Consider the following 18,726-nt stretch of genomic DNA (forward strand, 5'->3'; position numbering starts at 1 on the left):
ACCTTTGCTTCTGCACCTGAGTGTGGGGAGGGGTTAAAAATCATAAGGCTTGGGAGTACTGTTAGGGAAGCCCAGGCAGGTTCCTTCCATGAGCAATGGGGTGGGATCTAAGAAACCAGCAAGAGAGTTATTCTTGGCTTTGTATTCCAAAGCCCCTGCTCTATGCACTCTCCGTTCATCCTCTGAAGCTGCCTTTCCTTTGCCTTCAGCTTGTTTGCAGGCGTTGTCCCGCGGATGGCAGCCATCAGCCTGGGAGGCTTCATCTTCCTTGGGACATACGAGAAGACTCGCCAGCTGCTGCTCTGACCCAGCCGGGCTGGTCCTGTCGGTGGCCACCGAAGAGCTGCAGAAGCTGCTGAGCTGGAAGAGGATTCTGCCCAGGAATGCAGCCTTCCTCCTGCCACCCCTCGCAGTGCCGGAGCAGCTGTTCAGCCTTCTGAGCGCCGCTTTCACTGTTGAAGAAAAGTAAATCCTCCAATAATCCAATTTCCCAAACATGAAATTTTCCTGCATGGAAAGTGAGTGAGGTCATTGTGAGAGTCGTGCCAAAAAAGTCATGTTTGGGGGGTAAACAGCTAATTACGGTGGCTGAGAAAGGCGTTATTAGAACTCCTGCAGGGGAAATGTTTTCTAAACCTCCAGATTGTGGGCTGAGAGGGGAGGCTGAAATAAAGCGAGTTTTCATAATCCAGTGGCACCTGCCTCATAACACAGGGAGGGTTTTTCTGGATGGGGAAGGGGCTGATAGAGTTACAGCCTGCTGCCCTCCAGCAGCACTGCAAGTATTCCAGGTTGGGAGAGCTCTTTGTAAAAGACAATAATCCATTTGTTTCTGATTTGAGCTGTATTTGTGAAAGTTTATATTCCTGTTTATACCTACAGGTGCTCAGCAAGCATTCCTGTGTGGTAGCCAGTGCAGCTTTATTAATTAGACTCATATTTCTCCAGTAAAAGCATGGGTTGTATTACTTTACGGCTGTGCTTGTGCAAAGATACGCAGCTTTGCCTTCTTTTGGTCTTCCTCCCTCAGCAGCTGAAGGAGCAGGAGGTTGGAAATGCTGAAGCCCAGGAGGGAGGCTGGGAGGGCGAAGCAGGGAGAGCACACAAGTTCTCCTGTGATGGACAGATGGATCTGAGGGCTCTCAGGGGGCTGCTGGCAGGCAGAGCAGACCTCTGCTCTTGCTCTCTCAGGAGAGAGAAGTTGCAGTGGCCAAAATGGTGCAGGGAAGAGCTTGGTGAAAAGGCCTTATTGAAATTACTCAGATTTATGACCAGAGTCTGGGCTGGGGGGCCCCAAGTTTACAGCAACAACTTGGCTAAGTGGTGCTTGAAAATGTTTGGATGTGGAAGGTGTTTGCGTGGGGACACCTGGGCAGGCACAGCTGAGCTGCTGTGGTGAGTGTCTTCAGCACGCACCAAACAGACCCTCCTGGGGCTGCATCAGCGTGGGGGGGTAAAAGGGCTGGATCAGGCAGTGGCAGCTCACACTTTTGGGCACTTGGAGGCTGAGGGGCTCCTTGCACATGGGGGTGAGGAGGTGGGTGATGGCTGCCACAGGCACTGTGTGGGGTGAGTAGGGGGGTTATGCCTTGGGAGCAGGGACTCGATGCACTGAGTGCCTGGGGTCAGGCTTGAGCGAGGCAGCAGGGCTGGCACAGCCACAGCAGCACCCAGGCCTTTGGCTTCAACCTGGCGGCACCGCTTGGTCTGTGCCTCCTGTGCAAGGGCACAACACTTCTGCACTGCCTGAAGTCACACCTGCGATGACGTGCTTCCCTGGGGTGCTGGAATTCAACTTGGAGGTGGTTGTTCTCTTTAGGAAGGCAGAGAGGAGAAGGGAGGCTGGGCCCAGGGAGAACAAATGCCAAACCAGGTTAGTGCAAGAACGGGGAGGGGGAGCTGAAGCTCACACAGATGGGGCTTTACAAAGGCTGGGGGTTAATTACACTGTTGTCAAGACATAGTAACAAGACTGGGTTTTTGAGCCCAAAATTTAGAAAATAATTGGCAAACAAGTAAAACATGCAGAACAAAGGACATAATTCTCAAAAATAATCCAATTAAAATGGGGAATTTCAGCCAAGTCCCAAAGCGGCTGGTTAATTCCACCTGTTTCCAGGGCACAGTGTAGCAGGGCTTCCTGCCACTCTTAAGGTTGTCTCTTTTATGAAGTTATATATAGAGCAGACCCAATTTTGGGGGGTGGGGGGGGGTGTTAGATTTATTACCCTGTCTTAAAAGCTAACATATTTTCTATTAAAGCTCTTTAAACATGATGAGAGAGTTGGCGGGTCCAAATGCTGCATTTTTGTTACTTAATGTTTGCATAATCAGTTCTTGTCATCACTGCATTTTTAAAAAATTTTATTTTAAAAAAACCAAACTTGAATAACCAAATCAACTAGTAAAATTGTTTTAGCAATCCTAATGGGGGTGGAGAGCTAGACCCCCAAGTGCTTCCTTCCTCCTCCCTTGTGCTGATGGATGGGCTCCGCACCCCAGACCTGTTGCGAAGGACTCGGTCTCCTGGGAATGGCACCAGGCAAGTGAGAGCCAGGGCTGTTCTGAACACTGATTTGTCTAATCCTGCTGAAAAATTATGCTGTTACAGGACAACAGGGGAGAAAGATGTAAAAATGGTGGTGGGTTGTTTTTTAATTTCTCCTACTGCCTGTTTGCCTTGAACTTTAGCAAAGTTTATTTCAAGTTTTGGTAAACTTGAAAAATTAATTTTAGCCCATTACTTGGGCTAATATGGAATAACAAAGCTTGAATCTTAAGATGAGGTACAAGGCTCTTAATTTTTAATTTTAAAATACTTTATCTGTGTGTTAAGGGATTTATCAGCATAGTCTCAGAAAACCTGCTTTTTACCGAAAGTTTTAATTTGGAGGAGGAAATAGTTTTTTTTTTTAATATCCAGAAACTGATTTGCAATTCTTAGTTAAAGCAAGAATTCCAGCTGCCTCTGGAATTTCCATACAGGGTGGGGTTTGGTTGGAAAAAGTCAGAGGTGTTCACAACTGCAGCTGAGCCTGGTGCTGTCCTGGCCCCATTTTTCTTACATACTTACACACATGTGCACACACCCCCTCTGTTCCATTCTCAGTGCCAAGATAAGGGTACTTGCCAGATACTTAAGCAAGTTGATACATTAGAAATATATTTCTTGTGAATTCTTTATTGTATCTTTCAGTACAGCCCCCAAATTCCACCCTATCCACAAATCAGGTTGCCAGTGTCTCATGCTGATCTACAGCATCTTGTGCTAAATTAGAATTTCAGGAGTGAGTATTTTGGCAGGCAGTCTGTTTTCATCAGAGAAAGACAGAAAGGAGTAAAGCAATGGATTAGAATTTTATTTAGTTTTCAACTGAAACTCCCGAAAGCTCACTCTCAACAAAACAGCTGTAATATTATAAATGAACCTTTATTAAAGACACTTCAATGCCATTTGTTAGACACTTCAATATCTTACATGTTTTTCAATGTACAACATTGTACCAAATTTTCTAATAAATAAATAACTTTGTACACAAAAGTAATACTTCCTCTTTCACATTGCCTCTTAGAAGCAGCAAATTCACATATTTAGTGGAAGTCATAACATTAGGCAGTTAACTTTATTCAGTAACATTATTTTCAAATGTTAATGTGGCAAATATGCTTTGTATCTGCAATGGTGATGACATTTCTGCCAGCAAAATTAGTCCATTAAATGATTCCCATCTCCCCAGTTCCACTGTTTTCACCTTGCAATTCAGTTCTGAAACATACTTTTCCTTTGAGTAAAAGGAAAATTATGCTCAGTTTATAATTTTCTTAACATCCATTTCCTTTGCTTTAAATAAACTTGGCACTCATAGAATCACAGAAGGGTTTGGGCTGGAAGGGGCCTTGAAGATGAACTAGACACCGTCCACAAAACCAGGCTGCTCCAAGCCCCATCCAACCTGTCCCTGAACACTTCCAGAAAAGGATTTCTTCCTAAAAATCTGATCTAATCTAATCTGCTATCTTTCAGCTGGAAACCATTCCTCCTCATCCCATCACCACCTGTCCTTGCAAGAAGTCCTCTTCACTCCATAATCCGCCACCTGTCTCAAAGTGCAAATGTGTCCATAGTCAGGAGCTGATACAGACAGGTACAGGCTGAATTATGCCTTGCTCTATCAGGGTCAGCTGGACAGTCTACAGTGAAACTCACCAGCAGCTACTGGGCAACAGCCAGAGGTATTTCCCTCACAGGAGGTGGTTGCTCCTCAAGGTAAGGCTGGACAGGACACTAGCACTCAGATTCCCAGGTCATGGATCTGACCAGTTTCTGCCCTTATTTCTGGTGCTTGTTCTGGGCCATGGTACTAGCAAAGGTGCATTTCCACCATACTCTGCTTCAGTGGAACTGGCATTTGAGTTGCTTCTAAAGAAAAAAGTGACAAAACCCCAAATAAACCTTTCCCCGAAGTAGTCATCACCAGAGTTAGCAACCTCATGTTAGCAGAACTCAAATTACAAGTAACTGGAAGGGAGTCCTCCATCCACAGGTACCAACACCAACAGAAAGCAGCCTTTGTATAAATAAAAAAGCATCATAGTGAAGTTATAAGTGACAAATATCTGTTTGACCAACGTGGGCATTTCTTCCCCCCCCCCCTTATTCATGAATGAACTTAAAAGACCACATACAAATACCTGGGGCATTTCCATTTAACGGAGTACTTCCAACTGTAGTTTCACTTCGAAGTGAGTACCTTTCTGAATAGCCTAGAATTGCTACACAAAGTAGCAGAATTCATTTGAAGCAGGTATTTTCTGGCTGCAGAGGGGGGGTAATGGTGTTCAACAAGAAAGCAGAATATTGTGTTGCAGGAAAAAAAGAAGTACCAGAGGAATTAACAGTACAGCTGTCAGCTTAAGAGTACGATTTTAGTTTTGTTGTCAAAACAGCTCTATGGTTTCAAGCCCCCTCCCGAACATATTTATTATTTGGGGGGGGGGGGGGTGAAAATGCACTATAGTGGCACGGGTTATTCCTGCTAAACAGAGCTAGGTTGTTCATCTTTATATGCACCTTATACAGGTAAAGCTACATGCATTTGGGAGGGCAAATTTTTGCAATCAGGTCTGTAGGTGATCTGTGCTGTAACAGCACTTATGGCCAGGGAATGCCTCCTGCCATGATGTTTTTTTGGAATGGTGCAATGTATGAGACCACCCCACAGTTTACTGCATGAATTATTTATTTTGGTAACGACTGCTCACTAATCATGACAGCCTTTTTGTCTGGTTGTTTTGGGGCTCTGTGCTGTTGCTGGGTTATGTAGTGCCTCTTGTGTGGTCCACTCATATCACACACAGTTGAAATCCTAATTTTGATGCAGTTTTGAAAAGTAATGGAATTTAAGTTCTTCCACCAACAGGAAAAAAAAATCAGGTTGCTATGTAATGGCTCACTGTATGTGGTTTTTTTCCTATCAAGTTCATTTGAAACACTTTAAGATCTCTGTTTAAATGTGTTAAGTGCAATAAATTTCAAAGGGGAAGGAAATTTGTGCTAAGTAACCCAATTGATACTTGATTTAAAGGAACTTCCATGAAAAAGGGACAATCCCTTTGGAACAGTCTGGCTTTTAAAAGTTCTGCTTATGCATTTAAGGCACCAGAATTATTTCTCTCACAAAGTTTAACAGCAACCTGATACTGGAAACAATATTGCCAAAATTGTAAAATTTCACTCAGTTTTCCATGCACTAAAGATTAAAATAGCCTCTGTAAAAGACATATATATATATTTTTATATATATATATATTTATATATGAAAACTCTTATGTACAATTGTATCAAATACTTTTCTCTTTACACAATAATCCCTTGCATTTATGTGCTTCATATGCAAGTCAACTTTTGAATGCTTCATACTTCTCAGGGAAGTTTTAAACTATATACAAACAGATGACGCTCGAACAGGAGTTTGTTCCCCATACAAGCTTGTTTCTCATACCTCAGTTATTTGCCTTTGACAGGTCATCAGTTCAAGATTTGAGGTAGAAGTAAGTAGCCTATATACTCTGTGCAAAAAAAAAAATAATTAAAAAACCATAATAGCATGTTTGTTAATTTGCACATGGCAGCCTGTCCTCTCAGTCCAGCGATCTGTTGGGTGGCTTCACCTCAGGAAGGGAGTTGCAGGGCTGGGATGCGTGGCCGTTGGACAGGAGGGCCTGTTTCACTTCTGCTTCACTCTGCAAATCCAGTAGTGTTGGGGAAATTTCAGGAAGCACATTCAGTTGCTTTAATGACCCTCCTGCCGGTGAAGCTCTCACCAAATTAAGGTTGTTAAGCTCTGAAGGCCCTGCAAGAAACCAAAGAACCAACGTGATTAGCTGATGCTCAGCTTGCCCACGCTCCTCATAAAACTAACCCTGCCACTATCATTCATGACCTTGAGCCAGGTAAAAAAGCTCACAGGAGAAAGCAGGGCTCTGGTATAAATCAGATGGTATTTTATGGCATCTGGGGAGAAGAGACTTCTCCAAGGGAACACGTACCATGTTGGTCTGCAAGCAGCGGGCTGGTGGTGCTCACGGCTCCTATTCTGTCGTGGTTGCTGGGGTAGAGGGTCCCGTCGGTTTCCATCCGCTTGCCGCTGGCAATCCCGTTGCGGGGCTGAGGGTGAAGAGGGCTGGTGCCTGCACCCCTCTTCCTGGGGCGTTCCTTGCTGCTCAGTGCACTTGGGTAGGTATTATCCATAGTCTTAAGGCTCTCAGAGTAGAACTCTGAGTCCTTGGGGAAAATATGGACGTTCATGCTGTCTGTGCTGCCACTGCAGTCCGTGCACACGACTGGCAGCCCATAGCCTGTCAGGGAGGAAGGGAAACAGCAACAAATGGAGATGAACCAGCTGAAAAGTTGTCAGCACTGAAGCACAGGACTTGCGGAAGGAAAAGGCAGCTCTGTTTGGTTCATCTGTCCCTCAGCAGTGTGGGAATCTCTCACTAAATAACACGGACACTTCTTGGGTTTATACAGGGCCAGTAAATACCTGTGTTTTTCAGAACTCTGTAGCTATCAGAGTTGCAGCTCCAATTAATAAGGTTTAGTATGTTTGGGCTTTTTCCCCTACTTTTTTTTTTTTTTTTCAACAAACTGTGCATTTATTTCCTTTCCCAGATTTTTCTATTCATGGTAGAAAAAGAAAGTAGAACTTTCCTGTACCTGCTTTAAAATACCAAGTTACCTTCTTTATTTTTGTGCTGCTGCTTTACAGAGATCACTGTCATCTCCCATTGTTACTTCAAGATGTTTTGTTACTGTTAGTGGTAGTAAGAGCAGAATTCAAAGCAGGAAGGAGTTTCTAAATGTTGAAAGTTAAGTTTCCTTAGAGCACTTGACAACTTTCCATAATTAAACTTTACAGTTTTTCCTAGACAGAAAATTTGCTTCACTGGCTGTTTTTCTGTGGATGTTACAATACAGCATGAGAACAGGAACTGCATCCTAAAAATAGAAAAGTTTAAGTGCAACACTCAAGAAACTGGCAAAGAGCAGAGGCAGGTGTAGTGACCAAAACAACCTTTACATTTGGGGGAAAAAAAAAAGGCAAAAAAAAAGCTGAGCTTTGAAGTCAACAGCCCCTTTAAAGAGCATGAAAAAATTATAATATCTTCAGTCTGAAAGTGCTCTCACGTTTTAGGGATAGCTCAAATCAAAATACCAATCAGCCAGCTGCAAGGAATGGCTTTCATGAGCTCTGGTCCACCTCTTTCTGATGGTTCCTCAAATTCAAACTATCCAAGTTTGACAGAGGATCAAAGGAACCAGCAGAAGGTAAATTTACTGTGCTCACACCTGAGAATCATTCTGGGTTTTTTTTTCTTCTGAAGGTAACAGTTTCTTAATGCTGTCTGACTTGGAAGGCTTTCTGATCTGTACAAACATGAAATACCTTTCCAGATTAATGGATTTTGTACCTGTCTTATCTGGAACAAGCATTCCATCAGCCATGTCTTCGGTTTTCCATGTGTCCTTATTATAGCTGATACACAACTTTGGCTGTCTACAACCTACAGTGGGAGCTTCAACATCTGGACACCTTCCAGCATCAGTCTGACACATACCTGCAACAAACAAACCATCTGGCTAAAGATTACAACCATCTGCTCTCAAGTTAAATGACTTGTGAAGACTAACAAATTAGAAATAAGACCATTTCTACTGTAAAAGCTGTGAAAGGGAGAAAAAAATAGCAGCAGAGATAAATAGACAATTTTAAGGCAATGTGCAACACTCTCAGGAGAATCTTAGTTCAGAATGCTTAACTTAGCCTTCCTAATATGCTGTGTTTAAATACTGTAAAATCACAGCATTAAATTTCTATGCCTGAAGGCAGGGCCAGGCAATAATGCTAATGTATTTTCTACTAGAGCTTAACTATGGGTAGCTCTGGTGCCAAAGAACTAATGCAAAATTAGCAAAAAAATAGTCCTTAAGGCCTGACTGAGCAGCTTCTGAAGCAGCCTGCTCATATGGAACGCTGTCCTTACTGGGAGAGGATCCCTTTGGGAAGTGAAAGATTCTTGTTCTGCATAAATGCAGTAGATGGAGAATTACATTGTGAAGATCTCTCAGATAACTCGTAACAAGCACAGAAGTATTTTGTACTCTGCTTTCTTCCTCCCTCAAGTTCAGATGCAGCATGACAGAAAAAGGAAAGGGTTTCTCACCGTTGGTGTCTATGTGCCCGTTGGGCTGCGGGGGCTCCGCTCTGACGGCCACTTCCTGCCGCTCGGAAAGGGTCCCTTGTGAGGACAAGTAGCTTGGCACGTCTGGAGGCACAATAGTCTCATCTAGAGCAACGGGAGCAAAGAAACGTCAGGTCCCAGTAGGATATAAAGGCATCTGTTTTCAAAGGCATGTAAAAAAATCACATTTTTCAAGAAAGATTTGGGACCAAATCTACAAGCGGTATTTTTCTATAGATGCAATGGAAACCAAACTGCCTACATACTCCATTCCCTCAGGAGCCCCACTCCTGATTTTCCAAAATTTAAATGTGTGAGAGAGAGTGCTGATAAAGCCATTTTGAGTGTTTGCATTTGGCACAGCGAGTACAAGCCAGGTGATGGTGGACCTGTCTCTTCAGAACAAATCCTTCCACTTCCCCTGAAATGGAGAGGACCTCATTGGACTCAAGTTCTCTCCCTCTCAGTCACGAGTGACAGACTTCAGGAGAACTGATTGATTCACTTAAGTAGGCAAGGCAGTCTAAGCCCCTCAGCCATCCCTGTCAAACAAACACCAAGTGAAACGGAATTATTCAAGGCATGAAGCCTTAGGTTTTCAGGAGTGAAAAAAGGGGGAATAAAAATTCCATTGACACATTACGCTGGTCATACGGTATCCAAGATGTCCTACTGAGCCTATGTATTTAAAATCGTATGTTGTACTATATCGAAATGTAATATAGGAAGACTGGGAATCCCAGCAGGGTGGGGAAGCCTTAAGCTGGTTCTTCCATACTTCTGTTCAGAGGCTGCATAACACTGACAGCAGCAGGAGGGTTTTTTTCTCACTGCACCACTTATTTCAGCACCAAATTATCCCCTTTGACTATCAGGAGGAAGCCATAAACACTGCTTCTTCCTCTAACAAGTGAGGGATGTGCCTCATCAGCAGGGCTACAACAGCTCTTAGAGGCAACATGGAAAAAAGGGTTTCCAGCCTCAGAGTCTCATTTTTCAATGTTTTCAATACAGTCTTGGAAAATACAGATTCCCAAGAATAAGGTTCCCAGCATTGTGGACATAATCTAGACTGTCTCAAGAGTTATCATTTATGGTCATGGAAAATCAAGGTAGCAAAGCAATGGATGAAACTACTGCCAAGTGGAAAAGACCTTTCTGAAGAGCCAGCCAAGAGGAGAAATGCAGCTCTGAACATGCTTCAGCAGCAAGTGAAAGCTGGTTCCAGCTTTGTGAGCCAAGAGAACCATGAAGTAAGCCAACTGCTTTTCCAGTGTGATGGTGTGGTACCTGTCATGCCAACTCAGGCTCAGTGGGAAGTCTGAAAGCAAAAAAAGTTAGAGAAAGCCATGGCAGGAGAGCAGAGCTACCTGTGTTGGTGACGCTGTATTCTTCACTCTTCTTCCTGGTTTGGTAGATGATGCAGACCCAGACCAGGGAGGTCAGCACGATGCTGCAGACCACAGCAATGGTGATGATCCCCACAGTGGTACGGTCCTTCCTACAGCCAAGAGACTGCAAGATGCTCACTTGGCTGTGTGCACGCTCTGTCCCCAGGGTGTTGGACATTTCACAGGTGTATTTCCCAGCATCTTCCAAAACAACATTCCTGATGATCAGAAGCTGGTTGCTGGAGGTGAAGTGATGCCTTTCTGTCATGACCAGGGGCTGGTCACCTTTCAGCCAGGTGATGCGGGGAGGTGGGCTCCCTGTGGCTTTGCACTGAAGAGCCACAGTCTCACCTACAGACACTACATGGTCTTCCAGTGGGTGAATCAAAGATGGGGTCTCTGCAGGAGAATAAACATGGTAATTAAGACCTGAGGACAGTGTAACAACAGATTTAACAATATTGAACGTAACTGATGTTCCTGATGAGAAATACACAGCAGGCATGCACCATGCCAAATGCACCAGGCAGCCATGGGGCCAGGAGCATGGCAGCTGCACACCGTGACAGAACTAGCACAACCAAGGCCTTCCCACAACCAGCTGGTGTTAGGTCTTCCCAAGAAATAAACCCCTGAGCACAAGAGGCAATGGCTGACACACATGAACTGTTTCATAGGGCAGAAGAGATGGAGTGCAATTTCCTTTTAAAGTAATTTTGCCAGGCAGGAAATAAGGTGCTTGGAGGGGCTTCCTTGGCACAAGAGGAAATGCAACTCATGGCTCCTTCTTTTAATTAGCAAGGGAATTTTCATTAGGTAACTACAGTGTAAAAGAATGAAACAACCAACACACAGCACTGCCTCCTTGTCTCTTTTCTGCATCTGCAACTCCTGAAGAGCTTGAACAGCAATCCCTTCCAGTTCCCACTTCTAGACCACTTGGTCTCTCGGGGGCACTCACGCATCTTACCCAGCACAGTCAGGGTGGCATTTGCAAGCACAGACCCCGCAGAGTTCTGTGCTGTGCAGCTGTAGACACCCATGTCTTCAATCTTCACGTCTGTAATGAAGAAGACGTCATCGTCGGGCATGACGTGCATGCGGCGCTCCCGGGCCGCAGGGAAGTCCGTGCCCCCGTCCTTCTGCCAGGCAATCTGTGGGGTGGGGTGTCCTTCAGCTGCACACTCCAGCCGTGCCGTTGTCCCTGTCCGGCTGGTGATGTCGTGGGGAGTTTTGAGAAACGAGGGCAACACTGATAAAGAAAAACAAGAAAAAGGGATGAGCAATTCCATGGGGGAAACACCATCTTCTGGGCAGTTCTAACTGTTTACCTTGCTAGGCAGGAGATGGATTTGATAATCACCAGAGGCAAGAAGATGGCAAGCTACTCTTGCAGGATATAGCTGAACTGCTGAGGCCTAACCCTGTGTTTCTACAGCATATACCTCTCTGCAGTGTCCAAAACTCCACCCACTCAGGAGCATTAGAGCTGGTATCAAAGGTAATTTTCTTCTGCAATTAACCTGGAAACAAACCCCATTATCTCTCCTACAGAGAACTTACATTATAGTCCCTCTTTTTGGTATCCTTTTGTATTTTCATTGCCTTGTTTCATTGGGCAAAGACTCTACTGGAAGAGCCAGAGAGGTGGCTCAAGCTGTTAAGAACATGCTCAAGTGCTTGGCTGGATGGCAGCCACCACAAGCCTGGCACGTGCTCCTCCCATGGCATTTCTCAGCAGCCACACTGAGTTGCAGGCAGCTGGTGTGGAGAGTTTAGGAGCTCCTCACCATCAGGAATGGACCCTCAGGAGTAACTGCCTGCCAGAAGTGGGTCCCAAAGAATTGTACCAATACAGGCTGAGGAAAGGAATGAGAAAGCAGCTTCCTACTCACCATTAACAGTGAGTCGGGCCTTGTTGGAGTAGGTAGAGCCGAAGTGGTTGGTGATGATGCACTGGTAACGCCCTTCGTGGGTGAAGGTGACATGCCGGAGGTGCAGGATGGTGGTGTACTCCATCACCTCCCCACCCTTCGCCCGCACGTGGGCAAAGTTCTCGATCTCAGCATTGTGCAGCATCTCGTTGTCTTTCTTCCATGCAAACATCATGGGGGAGCTGCTGCTGCTGGCAGCTGAGCAAGTGAAACGGATGTCCTTCCCAAGGACGGCCACTGTTGTCTCAGGCTGGATGATGATCTGTGGCTTGAGGAAATCATCTAAGAGGAAACAGAAGGCATAGTTAGTTCTGGACTATAAGGAAAGACTGGAGCAAGCAAAGAGATGCAATGAGAAAGGAGCAGTGGAGAAGTGAAAGATGACACTGCACATCTGCTTTGACAGCCACTGCTGCCTACCCCAGGAGAGGAGCTTGCTCTTGCAAAGTTCTCCAAGATGGAGACTGGCTCTGCCATGCAGATGTGCCATGCACAACTCCACTGAGTGGCTGGTCTACACTAGTTCCTCTGGTGCCTTCTGTAATCCTTGGACTGAGATGGTCACTTGGAGATCTCAGACACATAGAATATACCTGTCTCTCTTCACCAATGGAGTGGAACCTCAGAAGGATACTATGATCTAAAGAAAATATCCTTCCTTGTACAACCCATGCAGAAGAGCAATACTGAACTTAGAACTTCACATTCAGGCCTGTATTAGTGTGAAGCAGGAGGGGAGAGCATAAGGACACTTACAGGGTGGAAAGTGCCACCTCTAGGGATAGAAGCTCACGAGCAAGGTGACCGCAGCACGCGCTCTCAAAGCAGAAGCAGCTGTATTTGCCTGTCACCCGTCGGGGGTGGAAAGCTTTGCACACTCTGTGCCCTGAAGACTGTTGGTTTTAGCAAGGTTCCAAGCAGATTCATTTATTAGGTTTCTACAAATGGTGTAATTTAATATTTGACTAAGGTTTAATTAAACAGCCAGGCCTCTGGAACCAGAGTACTAGTGCCTGGAGGACTTGGCAGGCACCAGAGAAGCAAAGCTGTCTTCACTTTATGATGTTGCTGTGGGGATAGAGCCTTCACAATCTCCTCTTCCAGATGAACACAGCCTCCCAGGCTTGCTCAGACAGAGGCCACCTAGGCAGAGCCCTATTGCTTGGGGATCGAGAGGGATGTGGGACAGCAGCTGGAACAAAGCTTTTGCTCTATGTTCAATGCAAGTCATGCATTCAACTTGGTTAAACAGTGTTTTTGAAAGCTCGTTTTTCCTTCATCAGACAGCCATGTGTAGCTCCTCCCAGGATCCACACTGGTTGGCTCCACAGCACAGAGCTTGGCTTACCAAACCAGGCCTTTATTTTGCCCAAAAGCTGGATGCATGAACAGCATCACTTTGAACTCCTCTGATCATTTTTATGTAGCTGTGATGGAGTGAGTCTCCTCTGCTTTTTTTTTTTTTTTTTTTTTTTTTTTTCCCTCTGTTATTTCTAAGAGGGAGAAAAGACAAGTGAAGAACACAAAGCCAGAGAAGAAGCTCAGAACACTAGAGTGAAAAAAAATTATAGCTGCAGTCTTGGCAGTATCAAACCAAGAGGACTGGGGAAGTCTCTGCAGCCCCATCTGGAACTGGAACAAGCATTAGTCCCTTTTGATTTAATACTCAAGGAGCACTGTAAGGAACACACTAGATGCAAGCAATGTGCTATGTGGTTTTGGTGGGAAATAAATTGTAGCCAATGACAAATTTTAAGACACAGGCTTGGGCTCCCTTTGATCCCACTGAGTAACAAAACAAAACAGGAACCCTCTCGTAATAACATGCTAGTAGTCAAAGAAAATGTTTCCCAAGTGAGTCCTACCCTTCATACAACCTCAAAACACACAGGCAAGACTTACCACATACAAAACTTTCTGGCAGGATGGCAAAAATGCTCTTGCTTTTCAGTGACTCAGGATGGGCGCAGGTGGCCACCACAAAGGATTGCAGCTCTTTCTCAACTAACCACTGGGGCAACCATTTCAGCTGGCAATCGCAGAGGAAGCTGTCACTGTTTATGTGGCTGCAGGGAAACAAAACCAACATGAGCCTGCTGTGAGTCCTGCAAGAAGAGAAGGCTGGAAAACTCACAGCCCTTTCATGTTAGACACATTCCTCCCTCCCTCCCAGCATGGGTAGAAAGAAAAAAAAGGACCACGGGGCTGTCCTCTAGGCACTAATGTTAAAGACATAACACATTTAACAGCATTTCATCTCCACATAGAGCAACCCACTCCTGTCCTCCAGTGACACTCCTTAGTACCTTATATTTGTTAACCAACTTCCAGAGTGATCCCAGGAACAGACAAGCAGTGAGAGAAACCAAGGCAGATCATCTACAAAGGAGACCCGCAGCAGAGGCTCAAGTCAACAATACAGCCCATCCTGCTCCCATTTCTCATATCTAATTACCACTCATGCTCCTTCTCTGCCTCTGTGGTTTGAGCATCTTTGGTGGGGAATGAATTCAGGGCTTAATTACTGAACAGTAAGAAGATGCCAAGTTCCTGCCATAGGATGTGTCACTCCCTCAGTAGCCAACACCAGAGGTTTAAGTGGAGAGGCCCCTGCCTGCCTTCGCTGCTCACACACCAGCATCACCAGGGCAAGAGGTGTAGCTGAGGCTGTTTACTGATTAACTGAAGCAGTGGGAGAGAAATGATCAAAGACATTTTGTAAACCCAATACAAACAGAGACTAGTTTGGAAAGAAAAACACAAGACTTTTCAGCATCTTAACAGTAACTTAGGACCTCCTGTTAAGGGAAGAGCTGTGAAAAAGGGCCAAATAAAAGGGGAGATTCAGGGTTTATTTCTCTGAAATATTGTAGGCCAAATTTTGGCTCAGCATAGCTCTGAGGCCAGTGAAGAATTGTAAGTTTACACCAACAGGATTCAGACTTTGGTCTGGTTTGGTCCAAGATCCTAGGAAACCCAGTCTGATCCCTTAAATCAAATATGAGACACTGGGAAAATGGCCCTGGACAGAGAAGTCCTGTCCTGCAATACCACAAGTTGTGCAAAAGCAGGATATCAAGCACAGCAGAATCCCAACTCTAGTGTAGTAAGGTGTGAATTTCCTCCCATTTTTCTACCTGATAAACTCTGGAAATCCTGAAGTTGGAAACTAGCCAGGAAAGGAGAAAAGAAAGAAATGGACAGGAGAGGGAGGGAATGAGGGAACACAGGGATCTAATTTTCCACTTTGCTGTCCTTGAAAGATGTGTAACCCCTAACACATGATGGCACAACACTGCTGGCAAGCTGGGACCGGGCAGAGAGACCCTTAATATTTAAAACTTAAGTTCAAAGCATTCTGCATGCTTATGTCCCCTATCTGAAAGCCACCTTCTCCATGGTGTAAAGGTTCCTTCACGATATTTGAGATCCCACAAGCTCTTCTCTAGTAAGATCAATATTTCACCTCAATTTTGTTTCAAGAGCCAGTGCAAAACCTAAGGTGGTTAAGCAAACAACAGACATGCAACATTTATCTTTTTCATTCCCCAGACCCTGGTATTAAATGTCACTAACGTCAACCATCTGACTCCCGTTTCCAAGTCAGGAAGAACCTGAACTTGCCCAAATACCAAAGCAGTCATTCCTTGTTCCACAGACATTGCACTAGAGTGTAGCAATGCACTGACAGGATTAAATATTGATGGAGAAGAAGAGAAAAGGAAACCAGGCAAGACTGGAAACAGTGTCTGATAACAGTGCAGAGCCTCTGCCTGGAGCACAAGCAGCTGCTCTGATAACACATCTGTATTTTTACACCAGAAGGCTGGATGACAAGTGGATCCAGTTCAAATGGTGCTTATCACTGAAATGTCAGTAGGGGAACCCTAAACACAGGTACAGCAAAGGAACAGGTGGGCCACTGGGAATTAAATCAGTGGCAGCATGAGAAGGAGAGATGGCTAAAAGGACCAGGGCTGGACTTCCTGAGCGGAGATGAGTAATTGCACAGATGTGAACCTGCTGGAAGAACCTGTTCCCATGATCTAATTTCGCTCACTATTAAATGCAAGACATTCCCCATGACATCTACTCGTGTAAAAATACCCTGCAGAGGAGGACAGAGGGGAGGAAATAAATGAGCGGTAATGTGAATAACACCCCATTGGAAACAATGTGCTACTTCTCACGTCCTGGGCAAGAGGATCCCTGTCTCCCCAATGGTGTGTATGGTCCAATTACTTACAGCTGCCGCAGGCTCTTCATCTTGGCAAAAGCATCTGCCTGAATGGAGCGGATGGCGTTGTCCCCGAGGTTCCTGCAGGAACACAACCAAAGGCACTGTGAACGACAGGGATGCTGTGGCTCAAATAAAGTCTCTCCATATTTAAACAGGGACTCCAGCAGCCAGTGATTTGGGAGCTCCTCATTAAGGCCATGTCCACTTGTGGTTCACAGAAATGGCTTTCCATGAGTCACTTTAATATTAAGTACTGCTGAACAATAATCAACCAGCAAAAATCATGGGAATAAGTCAGTAAGTCACTCCATAACCCATCTTCTCACTACACTTTCTCAGTCTCAGCTACCTCCATTATCCATAGCACAGAAATTCCTCAGCCCCCACAATAACCAAAGATAGTCAGGAATGTCGTATCCCAGGCTAGACCTTCAGCAAACATAAAGAAAGCAAATACTTGCACTAAACGGCATCCGAGAAGCTATTTGGAAGTGACTTTGAGAGGACATCAATGTATCTGAAAAACACAGCAGTGCTTCCAAAGAAGGTATACTTAAAAGTTTCCCTCACAACTATTGCTCATTAAAAATTACACTTGTCCTCTGAAAAAGAAGAATGTCAGATTAGAGGCTGAAGTTTACCAAGTGCAGTGGAGTCCTGCTTGCAGAGGAAATCTCAACACAGCATCAATAAGGGGACCTTTATCTGGGAGTGCCCCCCCCCCCCCCAGTCAGGCAGCCTGAACCCTTCAGAATGCTCTCAATGGTCATAACATTTCATATGCTCAACAGCCAATAAAACATCTAGAGCAAAATCACATATACTTTAACTTGTCTTAATTCAGAAAGGAAGTTATTCATGAATCACTGCTGGAGTCATCAGCCTTGGGACACAGAAAAAAAATTACGTAGTGGCAGCCAAAATTTCCTTCTTGCAAGTTGCTCTGAGGCAGTTGTGCTGAATGGGGAGGTTTGGTGCCTGCATCCTGAGCAGGCATCTGCAACATGTGTCACTGCCAGAGCTGAGATTTAGGAGGAAGCTGGGGCAAGGGAGGAGGAGAGAGGGCTACATCTGAAGGCATATTTTCATTGCTAACAGCCTGCAAAGAAGCAATGTGCAAGTCAAGGCGATATTTATCCAAGAACAAATAAAAAAATTAAGAGCATGCAGATTTGCCATATGTTCTGTAACTTTGTTCCTGGCACAAAAAAAGGCCAAAGTTGAGGCAGACTTATAATGAGAAGGAAGCAGGTGGCCCCCACAAATGGACTGGCTTCTCATTTTACAAAGACACTATTAAATTGCTAGCAGATCTCTCAAGCAGCTACTTTTGGCAGACCCCCCTCCCCAAACTCCAAGGCATGGTGGGTTACTCACAGGTGCTCCAGGGCCTCCAACCCTGAGAACGCTTTCTTGGCCACTGACTTGATCTTGTTTCCAAACAGAGTTCTGCAGTTTCCAAACATCCAGTTCCAGATAAACAGAAATAAAACAGGGAGAGGGGGGCAGAAAAAGAAGAAACACAATTAGTGTGGCTTTATCTGATATACACGCTCAGTGTAAGTCCCTGGAAATCTGAACTGTGTGGAGATTAAGAGGGCTGAAGTACATTCACTTTCCCACTCCTGAAATTAAATCCTTTTATCTGTATTAGAATTTAATAGTGATGACAGCACAAAAGAGAATGTGCCGTATCACATAGAAAGGCAGGTTTGCTCCAGTGCTTGGAAACCATCTTGCTGAGTAACAGAAGGTCCCCTCTATTCTTTGCTGCCTGGCTGTGGACAGGATTAAGTGCAATGACAATTTAACAAGATTTCGGCCTCTCCCTGCAACACTTTTCATTTCTGACTTCTCCCCAGATAGTAAGAGAATGGTAATTTAGTCACTGCTACTTGGCCTAAAAAGACACACACAAGGACTGAGGGCTGTCTCTTGCCTGCAGATTTATACAGCAGCGAACTGAAGCAAGTACTGACTTCCTTCCTTGGCCTATTATAAATGTAACAGCAGAGTAATATAATGCAGTAACAGCCGAGTGGTAATTTCACAGGGCAAAAGGAAGAAAAGGTTATCTACAGAGCTGAGGAGCCTGCTCACTTGTATTTTTGACCAGAAAGCACTTCTCCAAACCAGCAGGCAGTGCTAGGCAGCAGCAAGGGGGCCTCTGAGCAGGCAGCAGCCAGCTGGAACAGTCACAGCCCAGCTGCCATCTGCAGAGGAACAGTTCTCTAGAAACACTGACCAGTGGTGATCAGGCAAGGCTAGGGTTCACATAGAATGGATTGCCTCCTCAACTGTTCTAATAAAACATCAACCCATGTCATTACTTAGGAAACACTCTCCTTGCCCAGGTTTGCTCTAAGGTTTATCTTCCAGGTGCATCTTTTATCACCACCTGCTTCCCACAGTGTCCAAC

The 18,726-nt window shown here is 44.9% G+C and overlaps 2 protein-coding genes across 6 annotated transcripts in view; one reads left to right on the plus strand and one right to left on the minus strand.

Moving 5' to 3' along the window:
- SLC25A26 (solute carrier family 25 member 26) overlaps positions 1–687 on the plus strand; it is an 83,034-nt gene extending 82,347 nt beyond the window's left edge. For 2 of the 5 annotated variants that reach the window (XM_051627155.1, XM_051627154.1), the window contains one exon: positions 210–687. In XM_051627155.1, coding sequence (XP_051483115.1) covers positions 210–306 — 97 coding nt within the window. In that variant the 3' untranslated portion in view covers positions 307–687. The remainder of the gene's footprint in view (positions 1–209) is intronic. The other 3 variants (XM_051627156.1, XM_051627158.1, XM_051627157.1) reach the window with 2 other exon arrangements.
- A 2,651-nt stretch (positions 688–3,338) lies between these two features.
- LRIG1 (leucine rich repeats and immunoglobulin like domains 1) overlaps positions 3,339–18,726 on the minus strand; it is a 90,337-nt gene continuing 74,949 nt past the window's right edge. Inside the window, exons 10-19 of the mRNA XM_051627153.1 lie at positions 17,685–17,756; positions 16,314–16,385; positions 13,970–14,133; positions 12,029–12,349; positions 11,104–11,385; positions 10,113–10,532; positions 8,725–8,847; positions 7,972–8,118; positions 6,550–6,858; positions 3,339–6,353 (exon numbers count right to left, since the gene is read on the minus strand). Coding sequence (XP_051483113.1) covers positions 6,142–6,353; positions 6,550–6,858; positions 7,972–8,118; positions 8,725–8,847; positions 10,113–10,532; positions 11,104–11,385; positions 12,029–12,349; positions 13,970–14,133; positions 16,314–16,385; positions 17,685–17,756 — 2,122 coding nt within the window. The 3' untranslated portion in view covers positions 3,339–6,141. The remainder of the gene's footprint in view (positions 6,354–6,549; positions 6,859–7,971; positions 8,119–8,724; positions 8,848–10,112; positions 10,533–11,103; positions 11,386–12,028; positions 12,350–13,969; positions 14,134–16,313; positions 16,386–17,684; positions 17,757–18,726) is intronic.

The sequence above is a fragment of the Apus apus genome, chromosome 9 (genome assembly GCF_020740795.1).
Source record: "Apus apus isolate bApuApu2 chromosome 9, bApuApu2.pri.cur, whole genome shotgun sequence".
NCBI classification, from domain to species: Eukaryota; Metazoa; Chordata; class Aves; order Apodiformes; family Apodidae; genus Apus; species Apus apus.